The 20,830-nt window shown below is 39.7% G+C and overlaps 1 protein-coding gene across 1 annotated transcript in view; it reads right to left on the bottom strand.

Annotated features, from left to right (window-relative positions):
* Positions 1–206: 206 nt before the first annotated feature.
* Positions 207–20,830, bottom strand: part of VSTM4 (V-set and transmembrane domain containing 4) — a 99,040-nt gene continuing 78,416 nt past the window's right edge. The window contains exon 8 of the mRNA XM_060642202.3: positions 207–1,592. Within this exon, the coding sequence (XP_060498185.1) occupies positions 1,467–1,592 (126 nt within the window). The 3' untranslated portion in view covers positions 207–1,466. The remainder of the gene's footprint in view (positions 1,593–20,830) is intronic.

Raw genomic sequence — 20,830 nt, 5'->3', positions numbered from 1 at the left:
ACATAGACTATCACATGAATGTTAACACAGTGTAGTGTGAAGCAATTTTATAGTATCCAGAATCTTGAGGTATTCATCATCCCATTACAAGAATTCTATGAGAGGTTAAGTCACCTTACTATAAACGTGAGTCTGAGATAATTAGGGAGTAAGAAACTTGACCAAGTTCACACAGCTATACAGAAGGGCACAACTCACACTCAAGGTTGTGTTTAAAATATATAATTTACCATATATACATGATCCGTTACAAAGCCAAACAATGTCTGCAGTGCGCAGTGAATAACTGCCCAGAGCACACCCACCCAAGAAGTGTGACAGGATGGCTCTCTTCTAGAACGTTTCCATCTCCAGTGAGTTTCTGGGTGTTGTACCAGTCCTGCAGAGAAACTTCCACACAGATGTGTATACCATGCACCCCTGCCTGACCCCAACCCAAACACATTAGAAATCACCCATGAAGTTGAGTTGGACAAGGCACGTTCCAAGAGTAGGGTCTTTAAAACACATTTTCCCAACTCGGCTTGCACTTCTTACTCTCCTCCACTAGGGGAACCAGGCACAAAACTTTGCCCACATATGAGTGGACGTCCAATTAGAGCTGGTAACCTCGACACAGTTCCGAGGGGCCCGCTTCCTCCAGTGTGTCAGTGGATGGCTAAGTCCCTCCCTTGCTCCTTTGGAGAAGAGTAGGACTTCTTGGAGGATGTAAGTTTCTATACCAATATAGGTGCACCCTGATGAGGGTTATGGAAGCCCTTTAAAATAGTGTGTGCTACTCGCCCTGTGGCCTTGGGCGATCACACCTGGGAGATGGGCACTGGGGTATTTACAGACGGCTGACTGTTAGCCCCACAATCTGCCTCTCCGCCCTTAAATCACCAGGGTCAGTGCATCTGTTTAAAACAAGAGATGCTACCTTGAGTGACCGTTTGCAATAAGCAGTCTGCTCTGCTCTAGGTGCCTTAGGAACGTTCTGTGACCTTCTGAAAACCAACTAGTACATATCTGCCATCTCACACACTTTGGCCTATAATGGTATTTCTTCTAGCTATATGCTATGAGCTTGATATCACAAATACAGGAAGAACAGAAGATTAAAATAAGATTTTTAAAAGATTAAACCCCAAAGAAAGAAGAAGAAAACACGAAGGGGTTTGGCTCAGCAGAAACAATCTCCTTGGGTACTCTCAGAATCAGAGTCCACACTTCTCAGGGCTCAGACTCAGAAAATCTTGTCCTGGGAGGTTTGTCCAAGGTCTGTGGCCCCTAATCTTTTGTGGAGAGGAGCCTCGTACCTCGTGCCTCACACCTCTCCTCGAAGGCACCTGGAGCGCTGTTGGGAAGGGTCTCTCTGCCCCGCAGAAGGCACGAGTGAAGATACAAAAATAAGGACTTTGTTTCCAAAGTGTCATAAATAACCGGGATGGCAGGTATTAAATAGGACCACGGAAGAGGGCACAGCATTACAACTTGTTCTCTTCAAAGAGGATCTGGGCGTAGACGGTGCTGGTGGGGAGGCCTTTGGCGGCCCGGTGGGGTTTGACCAGCTCCAGCTCGGCGTAGGTCAGGTTCTCCTCAGCAATCTTTGGCTGGAAGACAAAACACAAAACAATTCCAGCTGACCACAGGAGTTCCGCATCATATATTCATTCATCAGGGGTGCATTTTCATCGCATTCTGGGGACCCAAAGGGAAACAAATGGACAAAAATTTTCCAAGGACGTATAAAAATTAAATAACATAACAATATAGATCTCATTGCCTTATAAAGAACACTATGCCCTATAAAGAGCCACTACGATTATTCTTTTTTTAATATATTTTTTAAGTTTATTTATTTATTTTGAGAGAAGAGAGAGGGAGAGCATGAGAGGGGCAGAGAGAGAGGGACAGAGAGATGGTCCTAAGTAGGCATCACTCTGGCAGCTTAGAGCCCAACACAGGCCTCCAACTCATGAACTGTGAGATCACGAGCTGGGCTGAAACCAAGAGTTTCATTCTCTACTGACGGAGCCACCAGGCGCCCCTCACTATGATTTATTCTTGAGTCAACATAGAACACTAACAAAAAGCGATTAAACATTAGGTCACAAAGTAAACTTTAATTCTGAGAAGTAAAAATAATGTAACTAACAGTTTCTGATCAAAAGGAAAAAATAAAGATAGCGACAGAAACCCAAAATTCCAGAAATTACTAACAAAATTAGAATGGGCATTTTTCTCGAATGACTCAACCTGTATAAAACTAAAGTTTTGGAATATCTTGATAACAATGAAAAAAGAAAATATTACTTACCAGAATGAAGAATGAAGTACTCACAGATAAATCATAGTCTTAAATATTTATGTTAATACTACGAATTAAATGGGTCGAGCATCCAATTGAAGAAGTTAGAAAAGAACAAAATAAATGGAAAAAAAAAAAAAAAGAAAGAAAGACCAATACAATTAGAACCAGACTCTATGAATCAGAAAGCAGAAACACAGGGGCGCCTGGGTGGCTCAGTCAGTTAAGTGTCTGACTCTTGATTTCAGCTCAGGTCATGATCCCAGGTTTGTGGGATTGAGCCCCACACTGGGCTCTGTGCTGGGTGTGGAGCCTGCTTAAGATTGTCTCTCTCCATCTCCCTCTGCCCCTCCTCCCCTCAAAGAAAGAAAAGAAAGAAAGCAGAAAAACAGTAGAATTATAAAAATACCCAAAAGCCTGTGCTTGGAAAGCACCAATAAGATAAATAAACTGAAAAATAAATTAATCAAGATAAAAAGGTAAAAAGCACAAGTGAATAAAATAGGAAATGAAGAAGGGGATATAATGTAAATAAATTTTTGAATTAAAAAAAAAACTACTTTGCTCAACTCATTGCCCAAAATTATGAAATGCAGGATAAAGTAGGTAATGTTTCAACAAATATAAATTATAAACTCCAGAAAATATGAATGTACTAATTATCATCAAAAAAAGAAATAAAAGAAAGGAAAGGAAAGAAATAAGGAGGGAGGGAAAAAGGAAGGAAGAAAGGAAGAAAGGAAATATTGTCAAAGAGCTCTTTCTCAAAAACACCAGGCCCAGGCATTTTTATAGGAGACTTTCTAAAATAAATTCTTTTAAGGAAAAGATAATTCCAATGTAATTAAATTTAATTAAAAGAGGAAGAGAAATTTCATGTATTTTATTTAAAAAAAAATTTTTTTTTTACATTAGAGAGAAAGAGATCAGGGGAGAGGGGCAAAGGGAAAGAGAAAGAGAGAGAGAGAGAATCTCAAGAAGTCTCCATTCTCAGTGCGGAGCCTGACCTGGGGCTTGATCTCACAACCCTGGGATCATGACCTGAGATGAAATCAAGAATTGGACGCTCAACTGACAGAGTCACCCAGATGCCCCTTCATGTATTTGAAAACAACCTCATTTATTAATGTAAATTTTAAATCAGATTGACTCAGAATGAAGAAGCAGATTAAAAGATACATAACCATGTTCCAGGAATGCAAAGATGGTTCAATATTAGAAAAATCTACCAGTATAATCCACTCTAGCAACAGATGCAAAAAACCAATATGACTATCTCTATAGATGCTGAAAAAGCATTTAATAAAATTAAAAAGAATTTTTTTGTGAAAAACAACTTTTGAATAAAGGAGTCACCCATGTATATTTTCTTGCCATGATTAAGGAACATTATTAAAATAAAGAACAATTGGTGGCTTATTATGGAGTGATGTCAGGATCACAGCACCATGAACCATTCCTTTTTCTTTTCCTTTCCCCATCAATTTACAACTGATTGGACATCCACAACTGAAAAGAAAAGTGCCTGTGCACAGCATACCAAAAGACACCCGAGAGATCTGTCCATCTGTGCACTCAAAGGTGGGGGGACTGGACTGCAGAGGAGACTGCAGAGAGGGTGGGGGGGGGGGCAGCAGTGGCATTGGCGGTGATGACAGAGAAGGTGTGGGCTGGTCCAGAAACCAGCCAGCACCACCTTACTGATACAGGAAGTAGAGGGTGAAGGCAGTGATGGGGGGGGGGGGGGGGGAGGAGGGTCTGCCTGGCCATGCGCATTATAGCTGGAGGGAGCAGTTGCTCTCTGTGACTGACCACAGTGACTGGGGGAGGGAAAGGAACGGAAGGAAAGTGTCTCCTGCTGTTTGTCCCAGAAGGCAAGAAGCCCATCCTTGCGTCAGGATCCCCCTACGTAGCAGTGGGCACACCCAAAGCCCAAAGCGCTAAGTACACACCTTCCCTCCTCACTCCTGCTCTGCCCACCGCTCCCCCACCGCCAGCACCTTTGTTTTTTCTAAATGCATAGTGCTCCCAACCTTAGCAGCCAGTCAGCTTCCTTAACAGAAGGCAAAAACTTGTGCTATAGCGCCACCTTCTGGAAAACAAAAGGAAAGCTCCTAACTACCAACCTGTTGAACTGTTGGAATCAATGTTAACAAAACCTCACCTACATGAAAAAGGGTGTTCGCTACTTCAAATGCAGTGGCAGAGCCACTTCTCATCAAACGCCATGAAAAATCATAGTAATAGGTGAAAACCACAGTAATATTTAAAAAATCACAGTAACATGGTATCAGAAAAATAAAATGACAATTTTCCAGCAACCAAAGCCAAAGACATGGAATACTGTAATCTAAATGGTAATTCAAAATACTTGTAAAGAAGTTCAAAAGCCAAAAGAAAACTCAGAAGGACAGTACAGTGATTTCAGTAATCAAACTAATAAACAGAAGGCGTGCTTTATCAAAGAGGCTGAAATTCCAAAGCAGAACCAAACAGAAATTCTGGAGCTGAAGGACTGAATAAATGAGAGGAAGGATGCATTAGAACATACTGGAAATCGAGCAGATCAAAAGGAAGAGAGAATTAGTAAGCTCAAGGACAGAAATATAGAAATGATTCAGGTGGAAGAGGAGAGAGAGCTGAAATTTTTAAATAGTGAAGGAATTCTATGTGAATGATCTGACTCCATTAGAAAAGCCAAAATAAGGGGTGCTTGGCTGGCTCACTCAGTTAAGCGTCTGACTTCGGTTTGGGTCATGATCTCACGGTTTGTGAGTTCAAGCCCTGCATCGAGCTCTCTGCTATCAGCACAGAGCCCACTTCAGATCTTCTGTTCCCCTCTCTCTGTGCACCTCCCCCACTTGCTCTCACTCTTTCTCAAAAATAAGCATTTTAAAAAATTAAAAAAAAAAAAAAGAAAAGCCAACATTATGGGTATCCCAGAAGGAGGAAGGAAGAGAAGGGAAGAGAGCCTATTTAAAGAAATAATAGCTGAGAATTTTCCAGTCCTGGAGAAGGAACTGGGTATACGAGTCCACAAAGCTAATAGGACACCTTACTATCTCAATGCAAAAAGACCCTCTCCAAGTCACATTAGAGTAAAATTGTCAAAAGTCAACAATAAAGAATTTTAAAGGCAGCCAAGGGGGAAAAAATGATAGTAACCTAAAAAAGTACTCCTGTTAGGCTATCAGCAGATTTCTCAGCAGAAACTCTGCATCCCAGGAGAGAGAGGAATGACATATTATATGGGAAGATAAAAACTGTCAGCTAAGAATATCTGGCAAAGTTATCCTTCAAAAATGAAGGAGAAATAAAGGCTTTCCCAGATAAACAAAAGCTGAGAGGGTTCACCACCAGTAGACCTGCCTTACAAGAAATGTTGAAAGGTGATCCTCAAGCTGAAATGAAAAAATGAAAGTATACAAAACTCTGATTAAGGGGATAAACAGAATTAGAATATGGTAACTCTTCTTTAAAATAGTATATTAAACTCTTAACTATAGCATAAAGTTTAAAGGAAAAGAGCATTAAAAATAATGGGAACAACTTGATAACAAAATCACAGTATAAAGAGATAATTTGTGACATCAAAAATATAGAAGAGGCAGAGGAAAAGGATGGAACTTTCTCTTTTTTATTTTATTTATTTATTTATTTATTTATTTATTTTTTTTTTTCAATATATGAAATTTATTGTCAAATTGGTTTCCATACAACACACAGTGCTCATCCCAAAAGGTGCCCAAGGATGGAACCTTCATAGGCAAATGAAGATAAATTGCTATCACCAGAAAAAGAACTATTTTATCTATGAAATGTTTTATGTAAACTACAAAGCATATTTGGTAACTACAAAGCAAATATCTAGAGGATAGACACAAAACATCAAAAAAAGGGGAGGGGAGAGGCTGTGCCAATGTCCGTGCAAAACTACCTACTTACAAAGGTAGACAGAATCAGAAGGAAACAGAAACACGGGAAAGACAAAATAATCAGAAGGCAAAAGATAAAATGTACATATCAATAATCACCATAAATGTAAATGGATTAAAATCACCAATCAAAAGGCACAAAGTGGCTGGACAGATAAAAAAAATAAGACCCAATTATATGCTGCTCATTTCAGCTCTAAAGGCACATATAGGCTCAGGAGACTCATTTCAGCTCTAAAGGCACATATAGGCTTAAAGTGAAAGAATGGAAGCCAAGCCAGCTGAAATAAAAAATTAAGTATAGCCATATTTATATCAGACAAAATACACTTAAAGCTAAAAAGGGTATTCAGAGACAAAGGTCATTACATAATGATAAAGGGGTCAATCCATCAAGCAGATATAATGATTACAAACAAATACGTTCCCAAAATCTAAGCAATGAAATTAAGTATATATTAATTATATTAAGTAATCAATGTTACTTAAGCTTGTAAGTATATTATATATTGATTAACTAATAAAAGTAATTAAGTAATTAATAAAAGATCTTAAAGGAGAAATAGACAACAATACAATAATTGTAGGGGACTTCAATACCCCACTATCAGCAATGGATAGATCATTCAGATAGAAAAATCAACAAGGAAGAATTTAAATTGAAACACACTTTAGAATAAATGGACTTAACAGACATATACAGAACATTTCACCCAACAGCAGCAGAATACACAATTTCTCAAGTGCACATGGAACATTCTCCAGGATAGATCATATGTCAGGCCGCAAAACTAATCTTAGCAAATTTAAGAAGACTGAAATCATAACAGCTATCTTCTCTGACCACATGGTATGAAACTAGAAATCAACAAAAGGAAAGTGAGAAAATCTAAAAATATGTGGAAACTAAACAGCACACTTATAAACAACCATTGGATCAAAGAAAAAAATCAAAAGGGAAATAAAAAGTATCTCATGAAAATGAAAACATAACATATCAAATATTGTGGGATGTATCAAAATCAGTTCTGAGAGGAAAGTTTATAACAATAATAATATATTAAGAAATTAGAAAGATTTCAAACAACCTAATTTTACACCACAAGGAACTACAAAAAGAAAACAAATGGAGCCCAAAGTTAACAGAAAGAAGGAAAAAGTAAGGATCAGAGTGCAAATAAATGAAATAGAAACCAGAAAAAAGAATAGAAAGGATCAGTGAAACTAAGAGCTAGTTCTTTGAAAAGATAAAATTGACAAAGCTTTAGCTAGATTAATTAAAAAAATAGAGAAGTCTCAAAAAAATTAGAAATGAAGAAGACATTAGAATAGATACTACAAAAATACACAGAATTGTAAGAGACTATGATGAACAATTATATGCCAACAACTTACATAACTGAGAAGAAATGTGTACATTCTAGAAACACACAACCTAAGAAGACTGAATCAGGGAGAAATACAAAAGCTAAACAGATAGTAATCAGTAATTACTAATCAGTAATAATAATAATAATAAAAAACTCCCAACACAAAAAAACTTCAAGGCTAGCGCTACTGGAAAATTTTACCAAACATGTAAAGAATAATTAATACCAATCCTCTTCAAACTCGTCCAAAGTATCAGGCAGGAGGGAATACTTACAAACTCATTCTATGCAGTCATCATCACTTTGATAACAGAAACCATACAGGGCCACCACAAGAAAAGAAAACTATAAACCAATATCCCTGATGACTATAGATGTAAAAATTCTCAAGACAATGTTAGAAAATCAAATTCAAGAACATATTAAAAGGATTATACACCATGACCAAGTGGGATTTATCCCTGGTATGCAAAGATGGTTCAACATACACAAATCAATAGATGTAATTCATCACACCAATAAAATGAAAGATAAAAATCACATGATCATCTCAATGATCAAAATACAATATCCTTTCATGATAAAAACCATTAACAGACTAGATACAGAAGAAACATATTCAACATAATAAAGGCCATATATGACAAACCCACAGCTAACATTATACTTAATGAAGAGAAACTGAAAGCACTTTTCCTAAGATCAGGAACAAGTCAAGGATGCCCACTCTCACCACTCATAATCAATATAATACTGGAAGTCCTAGCTAAAGCAATTAAGCAAGACAAAGCAATAAAAGGCATTCAAATGAGAAAGAAAGAAGTAAAATTGTCATTATTTGCTGATGATATGATTCCTATATAGAGCAAATCCCAAAGAATTAGTAAAAAAAAAAAACAAAACTATTTCAGTAAAATGGCAAGATACAAAACCAGCATATAGAAATCAACTTTATTCCTTTACACTAATGATGAAGCATCCAAAAGAGAAATAAAGAAAATGAACCCATTCATGATAATATAAAAAAAAAAAATACTTAGGAATAAATTTAACCAAGGAAGGGAAAGATCTATACAACAAAGACTACAATACTTTGCTGAAAGAAATTGAAGAAGACACAAGCAAACAGAAAGATATCCCATGTTCGTGGATTGGAAGAATTAATATTGTTAAGATGGCCTTACTATCTAAAGCCGTCTACAGATTCTACTTAATCCCGATCAAAATACCAAAGGCGTTCTTCACAGAAATAAAAGAAACAATCCTAAAATTTGTGTGGAACCACAAAAACAAACAAACAAACAAACAAACAAACAAACAAAAAACAACCCAAATAGCTAAAGCAGTCCTGAGAAAAAGAACAAAGCCAGTGGTATTGTGCTTCCAGATTTCGAACTATACTACAAAGCCATAGTAATAAAAAACAGTATGACACTGGTACAAATATAGATAGATACATCAGCCAATTGAAAAACTCCAGCATATATGGTCAATTTATTTTTGACAAGGAAGCCAATAACACATAACAGTGAAAGGATAGTCTCTTCAACAAATGGTGCTGAGAAAACTGTAGAAACACATGCAGAATAATGAAACTGGACCACTATCACATATCACTCACAAAAATTAACTAGAAATGAATCAAAGATTTAAACATGAAGGTCTGATACCATGAAAGTTCTAGAAGAAAATTTTTGGAAGAAGCTCATTGATACTGATCTTGGCAATCATTTTTTGGAAATATCTCCAAAAGCACAAACAACAAAGGAAAAAAATTAACAAATGGGACTACATCAAACTCAAAAGCGCCCACAGAGCAAAAGAAACAATTAACAAAATGAAAAGAACCTACAGAATGAGAGAACTTTTTGCAAACTGTATAATGGATAAGGGGTTGAAATACCCAAGTAATATCCAAAATGTACAAAGAATTCCATCAACTCAGTAACAAGACAAAACAAAATCCAATTTAAAAATTGGCAAAAGAAGTAATTAGACATTTCTCCAAAGAAGACATCAAAAAGGTCAACAGACACATGAAAAGATGCTCAACATCACTCATCATCAGGGAAATGCAAATTAGATATCACCTCATATTTGTTAAAATGGCTGTCATCAAGAAGACAAAGACCACGGGAGCTGGTGAGGATGTGGTAAAAAGGGAACCCTTAAACACCGTTGAGAAGAATGTAAATTGATCAAACCACTATGGAAAACAATGTGGAGGTTTCTCAAAAAATTAAAAATAGATCTACCACGTAATCCAGCAATTCCACTTCTGGGTATATATCCAAAGGAAACAAAAACAGGATTCCAATGAGATATATGCAATCCCATTTTTTTTTTTCAAGATTTATTTATTTTGAGAGAGAGAGAGAGAGAGAGCATGAGCGCACTTAAGAGCCAGGGAGGGGCGGAGAGAAAGGGAGAGACAGAAACCCAAGCTCCACTGACAGTGTGGAGCCTGACTTTGAGCTGATCATGTGAGACCTGAGCTGAAATCAAGAGTCAGATGTGTAACCGACTGAGCCACCCAGAAGCCCCTTATACAATCTCATTTTATTGCAGCATGATTCACAAAACCAAGCTATGGAAACCACCCAAATGCCCATCAACGAATAAATGGATAAAGATGTGTTACATATATACAATGGGATATTATTCAGCCATGAGAAAGGAAGACATTGTCCCATTTGTGACAACATGGATGGACCTTGAGCACATTATGCTAATTAGGTAAGTCATAGAAAGACAAGACGGTGTGATATTACTTATACATGTGGAATCTAAAAAAATTAAACCTGTAAAAAAACAGAGAGTAAGATGGTAGTTACCAGGGGACGATGGTAGTTACCAGGGGACTGAGAGGAGTCAGACAAGAGTGATGGTACTTAAGGGTAAAAACTTGTAACGAGTAGTAAATAAGGTACTGAGATCTAATGCGCAGGATAATACATGTAGACAATAATATTGTACTATAGTTATGTAGTGTGATAAATATCACTGCTTGGTAATCATAATATATATATTATACATTATATATACATATATTATATATATTATATATGCTACAACATATAAAGGCATCAAAGTAGCCTTGTACATGTGTATGTGTAACTTACACAATGTTACACATCAAATTTATTCAAGAACAAATATTCACTTATTTATTATATATATTATTAAATAAATATTCACTTATTTATTATAAAAAGAATAATTGGTAATCCAACTTGAGTGATACTAAAATCTAAGGCTGTAATAATTACAATACTGGGGTGTTGGCACAGGAATACACCTATCTATCAGTGCAACTCATGAGAAAGTCCAGAAATTACCCTGGCATAATAAAATAAAATATTATTTTTTAATACATAGTGTTAGGTCACTTGGGTAGTCCCTTGAAAAATAAATAAATCAAATCCCTACATCATTCTTTATACCAAATTCCAGATAAATTACACATTTTTAATGTGGAAAAGAAACTCATAAAAGTGCTAGAAGAAAATGTGGGGAAATTAAAAAAAAATTTTTTAATAACCTCTGTGTATGGAAGGTATTTTATAGAAAAATCCAGGAGCAATGCAAAAAGATATGTATATCTTCATGCCATAGATGGCATAGTGTTCTCTAAATAAAGTCAAAGGACAACTGACAAAGTGGAGAAAATATTTGCAACTCATACCAAAGGGCTTTACAATTCAACAAAGATAACGGCCAATAACCCATTAGAAAATTAAACAAAGGGGGCGCCTGGGTGGCTCAGTCAGTTAAGCGTCCGACTTCGGCTCAGGTCACGATCTCACAGTCTGTGAGTATGAGCCCTGCATCGGGCTCTGGGCTGATGGCTCAGAGCCTGGAGCCTGCTTCCGATTCTGTGTCTCCCTCTCTCTCTGCCCCTCCCCCATTCATGCTCTGTCTCTCTCTGTCTCAAAAATAAATAAAAACGTTAAAAAAAAATAAAAATAAAAAATAAAAAAAGAAAATTAAACAAAGAACAACAGACTGGACCAGAGTGTTCATAGGGGAGGAAATACATAGGCTCTTACACGTACAAATGAGACTGAACCTGTAGCAACAAGAGAATCTCAATTGAAAATCAGACATCAGGGAATGCCTGGGAGGCTCAGTCAGTTAAGAGTCAGTGACACTTGATTTCGGCTCCAGTCATGATATCAGAGTTCATGAGATCGAACCCATGCACTGTCAGTGCAGAGCCTGCTTGGGATTCTCTCTCTCCTCTGCCCCTCCCCCACTCACACTCATTCTCTCTCTCTCAAAATAAATAAATAAACTTAAAAAAATAAAATCAGACATCAGGTTTTGTCTTTCAAATTAACAAACCTTAAAGAAAGGTTGTCAAAAGAAACAGAAGAAACAGGTCCTCTTGTATATTGTTTGTTGGTACAAGCAAAATCTGGAAACACTTCAGTGGACCTCAGCGGGAGACTGGGATATTCATACAATGGAGTATATGGAGTATATTCCTTAAAAAGAATGATGGAACCATACGTGTCTGTGTTACCATCATTTGTGTAAATATGTGTGTATATATGTTATACGCTTAGAAAACCCTTGGAACCTGCCTGAAAAATCAAGCACCTGATATCTATGGTTCCCTCTGGTAAAGTAAACTGGATGGCTGAAGGGAGGATATACCTTTGTGGATACCTTTTAAATTTTCTAGTAGGCACACGTATTTAAACAACACATTAATTAATTTTAATTCATAATCAGAAAAATAAAAGTCAGTCACTAATTTCTAGCCATGAAAGACACGTGACTTTTACTTAAGCAGCCTGCTTTTGGTTTTTGTTTTTTGGCTTTGGTTTGTGCTATGGTTTTGTTTTGATTTTTGATTTTTTGTGCTTACACCTTGGATTATCTCGCCAAAATTCAGGACAAATAAACCATTCACATTCAATTTAAGTTTCTTAAAAAGAATGCCTAAAGCAAAAAGCCTCTTTTCTTTCGAAATGAAGCGTCATCATAGAGACAGGGAGCAAGAGTATCTAAACTACAGCCAGTACCTACTCATCAGGGGCGACTAACCAGCAACCTTCACAAACTGGTCATTTTTCAATTTGAAAGTTAAGGACATATATAGGGATGAGAGGCTCCTGCCTGTCTTTTGACATCAAAAGTCTTCGCATTGCTTCTTAGTTGTCCATATATTACAAGCCAACAAAAATCCCGTTTACCTCTTGCCTTACAGTTTAATTACATTTCACATTATAACGATTCCATTTAGAAATGCCATGTGTCCTCAAATAAGCACGCAAAACCCAACTCATGTAAATTTTAGAACCAGGATTTATGAAATCATATTGTCCAGGTGTTTTATTACATTACCTTGAAATTGCATTGTTTTCTAGTGTAGATTATCTGTTTATTCTTAAGTTATTCCATTACGTTTGGATATGAAAAATAACACTAGCTTTCTCAATACAGGTCACCAGGCTGGCTGGGCTGATGTGTTGTTTTCATACATTTTTATGATGTTCCTATAGTAAACATAATTCAATAAAGCCAAAGCACACTAAATAAATAATTGCATCTAGAAAAGCAATAAAAACAAATAAAATTAGTACTTTCATAAGTGGAAAGGTACTTCAATTACTGCTACAAGCAACAACCCACCATAAAATGTGTAGAATCATTTCCCTTATGCATATTTCTGGGATATAATAATTTGATTGAAGACACGAGGCAGCACACAGGAGCCTCCGAATTGTGAAGTGTATACAGTTTCCAACAGAAGATGCATAATATCGGTCCTTGGCACCTTTAAAGAACCTATTGTTTTTCTGGCATGCACAGTTGGCTGTCACCATCAACCATGTGCTTAATTACATTTCCCAGCTTGTTTAACTGGAAATAAATTCCTAATGGCCAATGAAAGGGAGTAAATGCAGACTCCTCACCAGTTCTTATCAAGCTACCTTTTTTTTTTTTTTTTTTTTTTTTTTTGCACTGATGCTTTAGTGGAAGGTTTAGGTGCATTGAGAAGTAGCTTAGAGAAAATTATTGGAATAATCAGTTACTGGTAAAACTATACAACTGGTGGTAAAACCAGGGGCCAGGAGCAGAATGTAAAGGCTAAAGCAGATGATGCAATGGGGCAGAGCCAAGGGTAGGACCCCACAGCAGGGCCCCACGTGTATTTCCGGTGATGTCTGTGATCTTAACAATTCAAATGTGGCCTGGGTATAAGCTGAAGATTCACTCCCAACATCTACGGCAGTTGGAAAACTGGAGCACATCAAGTGAGTCTCTGAAGATGAATCGAGAAGCACCTCTGTTCCCTGTGAGCTGCTGGCCTTCAAAATGACCCTCTTCAAGACCCCATTCCTGCTCTTGGGGGTGAAGGGAGTACAGAAGTGCATGGGCACTCTAGTACAAGCTTCAACTATCTTGAACTAGTGGTTCACAAACACTCTCGCAAATGTTTTAGGCTGTAACCAGACACAAAGGAAACTCCTGGAAGCAGGATTTCCAGGCCTCAGACACCTAGGTCTGATGTCGCCGTGTTCGCTGAAAAGCAGGAGCAGGAGGAAACAGGGGGGATGGGAAGCGGACCAACTGCTGGGAAGTTCTGACAGCGTCCCTTAGAAAAGGCCCTACAGGGGCACCTGGGTGGCTCAGTCAGTTGGGTGTCCGACTTTGGCTCAGGTCATGATCTCATGGCTCACGAGTCTGAGGCCCTTATAGGACTCTGTGCTGACAGCTCAGAGCCTGGAACCTGCTTCAGATTCTGTGTCTCCCTCTCTCTCTCTCTGCCCCTCCCCAGCTTGCACTCTGTCTGTCCCTCTCAAAAATAAATGAAAACATTAAAAATAATTTTTTAAGTAAAAAAAAAAAAAAAAAAGAAGAAGAAGAAAAGGCCCTAGAACTTTCCAAACATGTGAGAAGCAAATGCAACTGTTTGGTTGTATCTTCTTTTCCCTCTCAGCCTGCAGAGACCCCTGGTCAATTTCTCTATTTCTCCAATAAGGGCCTGGTATTTATGTTCAATGCTTGGGATCTTGTCTGTTCTAAACCTCTTTGTTTTACAGACCTGTAATCTCACTTTTGATACATTTCTTCCCAGCCAGGAAGAATCCATTCCTTAGTCTGGAAGGGGATTTGATGAGCAAAAGGGGATGGAGTTTCAGATACAGACACGTGTTGATGCATTAAAGAAAGGCTAGAATGGAATTTTTAAAAATTCTTCTAACTTTCAGTGGGTGGAAATACTCCTGGAGAGGAGGCAAGGAGAGTGGCCCTGCGGCCATCATCTCATGGCTGAATGCAGACCATGGGTACAGGGGTAATTTGGACCTTAGTTTAAACGTCAGCTGTGTGACCTTCCCGCTGTCCTTAAGGACCTCCCAGATCCTAGAGTTGAACTCAAGTGCTCCCTGACAGCCACTGAGCCAGATTAAATTCCTACATAGTAAAACCTCAGAAGAATTCAGAAAGCATTATCACACAGACCAGGTTTCTCATGCAGTGACAGAACCTTCTGGACTCCAACTGTAACAAAATCAGTTTGCAGTGAAATGCCATGTCTTCCACGGCCCATCTTTTCTGTTCTGCCAGTGGTGAGGCACTCAACAGCAGACGAGAACCCCCAGGTGGAGACCTCTCGCTTCTAACTTAAGCTCTTCTTTTTTAGAGTATCGGTTATGGGAAGTGGGCCTATGGGGAAGGACTTACTTGATACGGCTAACACTAGAAAAGTCAACCCCCAAGAATTCAGAAGTTGTGCACCTCTTGGGGACACACCACACTTTAAGCTCTTAATTTGGAAGTTTCTGAGTATTTCATTTGGTAGGTGTGTTTCCAGGATTCAAGCTAAAAGTTAACATTCCTACCAGGAGAGAGGAGAGAGAGAGAGGGGCAGAGAAGAAAAAGGAGAGAGAGACAGAGATTGATTTAACATTCTACTCCAACTCCTGCAAAACACCATTTTTTCGTAGAGATCACGGTTGGAAGTGCACGTTGAATTAAATTGCAGGAATAAAAGAAAAATACAATTGTAGCCACTGCAAATTCTCCAGTGTCAGAAGTTCAATTGGGTAATACCATTATCTGAGCAAAAGATCAATAACTAGGACATGGGGATGTTTATGCTAACTTCACCTTAGAGTTAAAAAATGCGATTGCATTTCTACGGGCTGCACTATCAGGAATCTATTTACCCAAGAGAGAATTACATATTATCGAGGGCAGACTTCCTCTCCCCCCTTCAAGATAAGTGCTCATTTTTTATTCAACAGAGGAGTACCTAGTAAAACAAATTCTCCCCTCCCCACGCCCACGCACATAGGACTATGGCCACCGAGGAGGTGGAGGCTGTGTGATCAGCAAAGCTCTGTTTGATGGAGGGCCTTCGATGGGCACCCATAGGTCCAAACTCAGGAACGAAAACTATGGCGTCACCTTTACTGTTCCTGTTGGAATCGACATGGCTTGGAAATGAACTTGACTTAATTTTGAGTTCCACAGGTCTACCGACTGGCCCACCCTGCCTTAGATGGGCTGTGCGTGAGGTGGCAACAGACTCTTGGTTAGAGATATCCATTGGACAGGTAGAAATAGGAAGCTAAGCAGTGATAGGCTAGAGATAGAGAAGGCGCTGCATGCCAGGGCTAGTCACGATCTCCTTAGAGCTGAGACAGTTGGTCCACTGGGACCTCTGGCTTCAACAGCATAACTGATACCAGAATCCCCACCCAGAGGTGAGGGCTGGAATTCAGTTGCACTCCCCAAAGCCAGCATGCAGCTATGACTGCGGACATAGGCTCCTCTTGGCAATCTGAGCCAGGGGCTAGACACCGGGACCTTGGTCACCACACAGGAGGACACAGGCATGCTATGAGGCACCAAATGCCCACTTCCCCTGTTGCTTCAGACATCTATAAGCCTTGGGATTATATCTGCCCAAATTCCTACCCGCTTCCTGGCTTTCACGTGATTATTCAGTTAACTGATGGCCAATGAGCCAGTGTTCTCTACAGCTCTGGAAGGTTTGGAAAGGATCTGGAACTCAGGAGAGAAGTTTTGGATGGAGATTAAGATTTCAAAGTTGTATCCAGGTTTTTGGCACCGTGGGTTGGATGAGGTCACTTGGAACTCTTGAGCAGAGCAAATTTGCATCACGCTCTCGACTCTGGAGAATTCAAAGGATGTTTAGCAAAGCACATTCCCAGAATGAATTTGACATGATGGAAAGTCACATGCCCCTGGCTAATTGCTCTGAGGACACACAGAGGTGACCAGCCATAGGACCTGCTAAAGCCAGGCACAGAAAAGCCAGAGGCTTTATAAGTCATCAGACAGATGGAGGTCTCTAGATTTCACCAATGTATGTTTGGAAGCTAAAATGTGATTATAGATAAATCTCTTGGGGAGGGTCCTGACACATGAAACTTTTCATAGTGGCACAGTGATGGCAGTGAGAGCCCCGTGATCTAATATAGTCACTCATGTTCTCTTCCCCATGGACCAGAGATCTATGTTTTCCCAGCTTCCTTCCAAAAGTACTTTTCCTGGCAATATTATTCAAAAGAATACTTATGTGTAGAAAAAGAGAGGGCTTGGTAATCTCCTTCCATAGGAGTCTGCTCTGAGAATCTTCCATTTTGAACACTCAATCTTCTAATCAGCTGCAATCTTTTTTTTTTTTTAGTGTTTATTTCTCATTTTGAGAGAGAGAGCGTGAGCGGGGAATGGACAGAGAGAGAGGGAGACACAGAATCCGAAGCCAGCTCCAGGCTCCGAGCTGTCAGCACAGAGCCCGATGTGGGGCTCAAACTCACGTACCACAAGATCACGACCTGAGCTGAAGTCAGATGCTTAACCGACTGAGTCAGCCAGGTGTCCCTCACCTGCGATCTTTAACACTCTGACTCATCAGACTGTTCAAGGGTCTGTCTGGTATTACTTAAGAGCATGGATTCTCAGAGACAGGAAGACTGCCATTTACTAACTGTGTGACCTCAGACAAGTTTCTTACCTTCTTTGTGCCTCCATTTCCTTATCTGTAAAGTGAGACTCATAATGGTATCTATCCTACAGGGCTATTGCGAGGATTAAATCCATTAATACATGTAATGTACTTAGAAAATTACCTTGTAGGTAAACAGTAAATGCTACAGAGGTGTTCAATTATTATTACTATGATTTTTATTATAGAGTACAGACAAGTGTTGTTTTGACAACTAGTCCCTTTGAAATACTTAGAGGCGAGAGAAGAAGACGCTCAGAGATCATTTGGAAAACATCACACACCAGATTCTGGTGGATGCCACTGGGCCTCAGGCCAGTGTCAAATAAATCTAGTGATACATGTTTTTCATAGTGGTAAAGTTAACCTTTCCTTTTTTTTTTAACTTTTTAAAATAAAGTTCATTTATTTTGAGAGAGACAGAGAGCATGAGCAGGAGAGGGTCAGGGAGAGAGGGAGAGAGGCCTTTGCTCCAAGGGGGCGCCCTCCCCGTCAGTCTCTCCCTGGCTCCTATCTGCTCTATTGCTCTGCAGAGCACGTATCACCTCTTGGCCTTATAAAGTACGTTCATTTGGTTATCTTCTGCCTTCTCCCACTAGAATGAACCATAGCACCTAATACTTAGTGTACCAACAGTTCTAGGCAGAAAGTACTCTTATCATCAGCCTCATTTTGTACATGTAGAAACAAAGGCACAGAAACGGCAAGCTTGAGGTCAACAGCTAGTCAGTGGTGGGGCTGGTGCCAGAGCCAGCCTCTAGCCACACCGCTCAGCTCTGCAAAGGCAGTGGCTTTGTCAGACATTTGCTGCTGCATCCAGTAGTGTGCTGGGAAATTGAGAGCCACTGGTTGTCCAAGAAAAGCGTTCTGGTTTATAGCCTTTGCTGATTTACAACGTGTAAATTTCACGATGCCAAAGACATTTGTTCTCTCTCGTGGGTATGAGTGGGCTGGAGCACGTCACTGGCTGTAGTTTCTAGGGAGACACCTGACTCAGGTGCTATCTGGCACACAGGAGATACTCAATGCACATTTTTAAATGAATGACTGAATGAGTTTAAGACACAGTGAAAGAAAACCAGTCTGACGCTGCACTGAAAATCTTCCTTTGAATATCCTTGGCCTCAGAAATGCAGGGAGGGGACGCTCTTGGGAAATCATGAGCTGAATCATGGGACTTTCTTCTCTTTCAGCCTATCCTGGGTTCTATGCAGACACTCTACCAAGAAGTAGGATACCTGGGTCCTATTGCTTGGAATCATATAAATCTGCATATGGCTTTAAATTTCATAGGTTAAACTAAAGGCATATGATAATATCAGATAGATTGATAGATAGGCAGAAAGAAAGAAAGAAAAAAGAAAGAAAGAAAGAAAGAAAGAAAGAAAGAAAGATGATAGATAATAGATGAACTATGATACTGTGATACTTTGAGTTATTAAAAGAATGGGATGGATCTATATGTACTGATGTAGAAATATAAGCCTGATATATTGTTAATGAGAAAACAATTCAATGTGTGAACATTTTGTTTAAGATCATTCTCATTTTGGGGTGCCTGGGTGGCTCAGTCGGTTGAGTGTCTGACTTCGGCTCAGGTCATGATCTCACAGCTTGTGAGTTCAAGCCCCGCGTCAGGCTCTGTGCTGACAGCTTGGAGTCTGGAGCCTGCTTCTGATTCTGTGTCTCCCTCTCTCTCTGCCCCTAACCCACTTGCATTCTGTCTCTGTCTCTCTCAAAAACAAATAAACATTAAAAAAATTAAAAAAAAAAAAAAAAGATCATTCTCATTTTTAGAGAACTTGGCAGACAGGAGTGTATTTGTCATAATCCATAGCTGTGACCTACACTGACTGTGGGCTGACTGTGGATACACTTCAGGAATATATAGAGAGATGTAGATGTAAGTTTGCATATACACAGAAAACTGTTTAAAGAATAGAAGCTAGGGGCACATCAGTGGCTCAGTCGGTTAAGTGTCGAACTTCGGCTAGGCCATGGTCTCATAGCTGGTGGGTTTGAGCCCTGTATCGGGCTCTGTGCTGTCAGTGCAAAGCCTGCTTTGGATCCTCTGTCTTCCTCTCTCTCTCTGTCCCTCCCCGCTTCAAAAATAAATAAGCATTAAAAAAAAAAAAAAAGATGTATTGGGGCACCTGGGTGGCTTGGTTGGTTAAGCATCAGACTTCGGCTCAGGTCATGACCTGGCCATTCCCAAGTTCGAGCCCCGTGTGTTCGAGCTCTGTGCTGACAGGTCAGAGCCTGGAGCCTGCTTCAGATTCTGTGTCTCCCTCTCTTTCTCTGCCCCTCCCCCAGTCACGCTCTGTCTCTCTCTCTCGCTCTAAAAAATAAACAAACATTTAAAAAATAAAAAAAATTTTTAAAAAGTTTAAAAAAGATGTATTAAGAAAAGAAAAAATAGAAGTTAAATTCCCAACAGCGGTAACTGCAGAGAAAGAAGAGCTTATGGAAGGAATTTCACTTTCTATTTTAACAAATGGATATTCTGAACCGCCAGCTCCACTCCTGCACCCCACTTGGAATCACCATCTGCAACTTTCATCATATAAAAACCCATCCAGTGAGGTCGAGACAGAAAACACTCCCAGGTCTGGTGAACTAGGACTATACGGAGAGCTTTCAATGACAGACAGCAGAGCCCAGAGACTGGTGGGGAAGAACAGGGACCCAAGGCCAAGTGCCGGATCAGACCCCACTCTGCTGCTCCCTGGTGGGGGAAGCCTGTGCGGGTACTTACCTCCCTGAAGCTCCTGCCTCATCTGGGAGGCGGAGACAACAGCCGTGCTTAGGCCAGGGTTGTCCCAGTGTTTCTTAGTGACAAGCACTGGGACGCTGCCTGCACGGGGGAGGGTCAGGGAAGTGAGTAGGTGGGTCCTCACCCTCAAGATCCCCTTCTTCACCATCGCCGTCACCATCTGCATCACATCACTACCACCACTGTCATCGCCATCATCACCACTAACATTACGTCACGGACACGGCACGCAGGGCACAAGCCGAGCACGAAGGCCAAACATTGGACCAGCAGCAGGCATATGCCAGCTCATCGGCGGCACTCGTACGTGATGTGGACAATGGGCACACGTGACTGAATTCGTAGTCAGCAGGCTTCACCTTTCCAGGAGTGCTCTCATCATAAATTCACAAGGCTGTCGTCTCACTGCCTTTTGGACATCACCTGTGCCTGTTGGAATTTATACATTCAGCTTTTGGAAGCTATAATAAT

Source organism: Panthera onca, chromosome D2 (assembly GCF_046562875.1).
Source record: "Panthera onca isolate mPanOnc1 chromosome D2, mPanOnc1 haplotype 2, whole genome shotgun sequence".
Classification (NCBI taxonomy): domain Eukaryota; kingdom Metazoa; phylum Chordata; class Mammalia; order Carnivora; family Felidae; genus Panthera; species Panthera onca.
This window is presented reverse-complemented; position numbering and strand designations above follow the sequence as displayed.